This window comes from Plasmopara halstedii (genome assembly GCF_900000015.1).
Source record: "Plasmopara halstedii genome assembly, contig: Scaffold_816, whole genome shotgun sequence".
In the NCBI taxonomy this organism is placed as follows: Eukaryota; Oomycota; class Peronosporomycetes; order Peronosporales; family Peronosporaceae; genus Plasmopara; species Plasmopara halstedii.
The window spans coordinates 2,157,694-2,162,823 of record NW_020187732.1 but is presented as its reverse complement, the minus strand read 5'-3'; the positions used below and the strand labels follow the sequence as shown (position 1 = coordinate 2,162,823).

Here is a 5,130-nt window from a genome sequence, read left to right as displayed (position 1 = left end):
TAGGGCAGTATTCGAGATTGACTTGACCATCTTCAATCTTTTCTCGTACAAAGTGATAGCGAATAACGATGTGTTTTGTGCGCTTATACATTTTTTGGATTCTTGGCAAACGCAGGAGCCTTGATCATCTTAGAATATCTTGACAGAATCGTTAGGAGTCATCTCACCAAGCTCGCACAGAAATACCTCGAGCCATACCGCTTCTTGAGTGGCCTCTGATAGCGCCAGCTAATACACCCATTGTTTAGTGTGAAAACATAGCCGCTTGTACTTCGGCGAGACTCGATATCTCCAGCCCAGTTTGCATCCAAATACCCAAGGAGCTTTGCCTGATCGTAACTTGAATACTGAAGTCCATACGTTTGCGTTGCTTTTAGGTATCGAATTACGCGCTTGGGAGCTTGTCAATGCGTTGGGCACGGATCGGCGGCATATTGGCTTAGAACTCCCACTGCCGCAGCAAGATCTGGGCGCGGCGCAACCATAAGATACATTACGCCACCAACACAGCTTCGGTACGGCACATTCTTCATCGTGTCTTCATACTGGCATCCTCCCTCGCACATATTCTTTGTTAACTTGAGTCATGTATCCTGAGGCGTCTTGACGGGCTTGCTGTCTTGAATACCAAACTTGCTCAGGATTGACTTAAGGAACTTGTTTGCCGCAACATGACTTGACCGCTACTTGATTCTGATCAATTTTCCTACCGAGAAAGTACTTGAGCTCACCAAGATCTGTCATCTCAAACTGGTCATTAGCGCACACTTAGTTAAGACTAGAAGGGAGCTGTTGCTGCTTGCTATGATGAGATCGTCCACGTACAGCACGACAATAATTATATTACCGTCAATGCGCTTAATGTATACACAGTGATCTGACTCACACTTGTTGAAGCTCATCTTTGATATGAATTTCGTCAATGGTGTGTTTCCACGTGCGTGGTGACTGCTTAAGACCATACAGCGAGCGCTTGAGCTTGCAGACATGGCATTGCTTGTCTTCGCTGACATATTCTTCAGGCTGCTGCATATTTTTCTCTTCATCCAGAATTCCATTCAAAAATGCAGTCTTAGCGTCCATCTGATGCAGCGCCAAGCCGTACTTGGCAGCCATGCGCAATACAATGCGAATCGAAGTAAACTTTGCCACCGGTGCAAGTTTTTCCTCATAACTGACTCCAAACTTCTGTGAAAATCCCATGGCCACAAGTCGCGCTTTAAAACGCTCAATGATCCCTTCTTGGTTTTCTTTGACTCGAAACACCCATCTGCAACCAATTACTTTGCGCCCCTTTGGCAGAAGCACGATATCCCAAGTCTTGTTCTTTTAGAGTGACTCTAGTTCCAATTCACTTGCAGCTTCCATTCGTCCGCGTCGCTGGTTTCCATCTCCGACTTGAACGTTGTCGGCATTTCTCCTACTAAATACACGACGTGGGCTGCTTCAAAGTCTTCTTCGCGAATTCTTGCGAGAGCCGACATTTCTTCAAGCATTGAACGTCGGTATTGGATATCTGACGCTTGGGCTGTGGAAGCTCAGTCGCCTTTTCCAATGACTGAGTACGGGTATGTCGTTTGCTTCCCAGCTCAAAGTCCGTATCAATGTCATTGTCTGTCAAAATTTCTTCGTCGTCAACTTGTCATCATCTTGAATCGTGACAATTTTGCTGTAGCCCTTGTTCTCATCGTCAAGGTGCCTTCTTTAAACTGTGCGTCACGACTCAGGATCATTTTACCACTTGATAGTTCCTCGAACCGATACATTCTCTGGTGCTCTGAATAGCCCAAAAATCGGCACAGCACGGCTTTCGCATCCAACTTCGAGCGTTTCTCTTTTGAAACTTGTTCAAACATGTGGCAGCCAAATACTTTTAGGCTGGCTAACAGCGGTTTCTTGGCCGTCCGAAGCTCGTAAGGTGACTTTTCGAGATTATTAGCACGCGATGGACACCGATTTCGAGGAAACATTGCCGTCATGATTGCTTCTCCCCAGTAGTGTTTAGAAAGACCAGCGTGCTCCAACATGCAACGTGCGCACTCCACAAGCGTCCGAATTATACGCTCGGCAACCCCGTTGAGCTGTGGTGTGTATGTTGGCGTATACTTAAGCACAATTCCTTTATCCGAGCAAAAATCGGCCATTTTTGCTGATGTATAGTCACCACCATTGTCACTGTGAAGTGATTTAACGCGTTTGTCGGTCTGCTTCTCTGCGAATGCAACGGAATTTGCAAACTTGTCCACCACTTCTAACTTATTCTTAATCAGATACACGCGGCAATATCTGGAATTGTCGTCGATGAAAGTCACAAAATAACGCTTGCACTAGACGTTGAAGTTTTCATAAGACCGCACACATCTCCGTGTATAACTTTCAAAAGCCTGCTTGCCCGATCCGTTGACGTTGATTGAAAACTTACACGAATCTGCTTGCATTGCGCACAGCCATCGCAAATCTTCCACTTGTTTACGGACGCAATATCGAGTCCAGCAGCGAGATTCTTCTTAATGATTGCGCTCAATCCGTCATGTTCAATATGACCAAGACGAAGATGCCACAGATATTAGATATCCTTATTGACTGTCGTAGATTTGACTGTATTCGCTTCCTCTCGAGCAACCGAAATCATGTGAAGTCGAAACAGTCCTTTTACTTCGCGAGCACCAATCGTCCATTTGACACCTTTCGTCTCGGCATAGCATCCTTCCTTGACGAAGACAACAGGCCCAACGTCCTTAGTGAAGTCAAACTGAGAATAAATCTCCTGACAAATTGGGAATGTGCCACACATTTGTCAGCACACCTTTCTTTAATCCGTGCGAAGTCTTCATTGGCATAACGATGTCACCGCTGCTGATAGCTTGCACGACACCGGCTTCTGTCAGATGTACGTCAATAGGAGAAAATGCCTTGTAGTTCCTCATGACCCTCTTTGAGCTTGTCATATGCTGAGTCGCCCCCGAGTCGACCAGCCATACACCATTCGCCTGAACAGAGTCACTGCTACCGCCAATTGCGAAAAGATAGTCACCGGAATCTTCAAACTGTGCGACGTTTGCTCGCTGCGATCAATATCGTTCAGTATCACTTAGACTCCCAAGAAACGTGATGACCAAGTCGTCTTCGCTAACCGGAGCACCCACAGCGTCGAGCTGCTCCGCTAGCGTCTTGAGCTTGTTGATGTGTTCAAGAACATCATCACCTTCTTCCATCATAGTTGTGAAGAACCGTCGACGAAGAAAGCTTGTTGGCAAGACTTCTCTTCTCGATGTGCCCTTCCAGTCGCGACCATGCCTCATGCGCACCACTTGACGACCAAACCAGCGGCAGTTGTGAGTCTTTTATTGCAAGACAGATCATCACCAACGCCTTTCAAGACTTTCTTCTGTAAGTCGAATGGACCATCGCATTCTTGCAGTGCTCCAGTTTGATTTCCCCACTTGCAACTTCCCACAGGTCCCTCTCCTCCAGCACCATCTGCATCTTGAACTTCCAGTTGTGGAAGTTAGTGCCATCGAACTTGTTGATTCGGCTTGGCGTAGACGTATCGATGGTGACAAAGGCAGAGTTGGAGAAAGGGGAGGCAAAGTCAACAGGGCTTGGGCTCATAACATATTGTTTAAGGTAGCTTAAGCACTAAATGGCAAAAAGCAAATACATTGAAGGTCCTGAGCTCGCCGTGCTACCTCTAAGCCTAACTAGAATATTCTACCAAATATTCTATTGGATTTTTTACTGGATTCATGTACCTTCTATGCGCTTGTGGATAGCCACCTTGCTGAATACTTCACTGTATACTTGGCTAACCCACATAATCGCAACTTGCCCAATCAGCCTATCCACACCGGAAATACCGATATCTACTGGTTGGCGTCTGCTCGACGAAATGCTTCCTTGGCGCCACTAGTCTGCACGGTATGGGAGAACACTACATGGCTGCTTGTTTACACGTTATTCTGCTCTTTACTTGCCACGCAGCGCATGTAACGGCATTGTGTTGAACACCTGTTGATGAAAGTAATGATTTGCTTAAGCCGTGACTATTGCTTCGACACACGGTGTCAAGCTAACGTTATCATACGTTAGCACGTAGTCAATTCCACAAAAGCCGTCGACGGATATCGCAATTCTTGCTAGTGTGATGACAGCTTGCCTTCATCAACCACTGTGGGAGTGCAATACGAGGCTGCTTGTTTAAACGTCATTCTGCTCTTTACTTGTCACGCAGCGTATGTAACGGCAATGTGTTGAACACCTGCTGACAAAAGTAATAATTTGCTTAAGCCATGGCTTTTGCTTCGACACACGGTGTCAAGCAAACTTTATCATACGTAAATACGTAGTCAATTCAATTGAAGAGGTTAATGGGTATAACAGTTATAGTCAGTGTAATGACAGTTTGCCATCATCTGCACAATAAGAGTGCACTACAAGGCTGCTTGTTTACACGTCATTCTTCTCTTTACTTGTCACACAGCGTACGTAACGGCATTGTGTTGATCTCCTGTTGCCGAAAGTAATGATTTGCTGTAGCCATGGCTTATGCTTCCACATGCGGTGTCTAGCTAACGCTACCATACGTAAGCACGTAGTCAATTCCATGAAAGCGATTTTTGGGTATCACAGTTCTCGTCAGTGTGATTACAATTGCCTTCTTCTACCACTGTCTGAGTCCATAACAAGGCTGCTTGTTTACACGTCTTTCTGCCCTTTACTTGATACGCAGCGTATGTAACGGCATTGTGTTGACCGCCTTGTGCCAAAAGGAATGATTTGCTGTAGCCATGGCTTATGCTTCGATACGCGGTGTCTAGCTATCTTTATCATACGTTAGCACGTAATCAATTCCACTAAAGCGGTTAATGGGTATCACAGTTCTTGTCAGTGTGATGACTGTCTGCCTTCAACTACGTCCGAGTGAGTGCACAAGAAGGCTGCTTGTTTACACATCATTCTTCTCTTTACTTGTCACACAGCGTATGTTACGGCATTGGGTTGAACCCCTGTTGCCAAAAGTAATGATTTGTTGTAGCCATGGCTTATGCTTTGATACGTGGTGTCTAGCTAACTCTATCATACGTAAGCACGTCGTCAATTCCAATCAAAGCGGTTAAAAGGTATCACAGT

The 5,130-nt window shown here is 45.7% G+C and overlaps 1 protein-coding gene across 1 annotated transcript; it reads right to left on the bottom strand.

Annotated features, from left to right (window-relative positions):
• Window positions 1-882: 882 nt before the first annotated feature.
• PHALS_14385 (FOG: Transposon-encoded proteins with TYA, reverse transcriptase, integrase domains in various combinations) lies at window positions 883-3,218 on the bottom strand (the record flags this gene model as incomplete). The annotated part of the gene is made up of 7 exons (XM_024730190.1): window positions 883-1,270; window positions 1,340-1,420; window positions 1,759-2,286; window positions 2,358-2,506; window positions 2,585-2,737; window positions 2,793-3,065; window positions 3,135-3,218. 7 exons carry the CDS (start codon window positions 3,216-3,218, stop codon window positions 883-885), a joined length of 1,656 nt encoding a protein of 551 aa, XP_024580492.1.
• Between the last annotated feature and the right edge of the window lie 1,912 nt (window positions 3,219-5,130).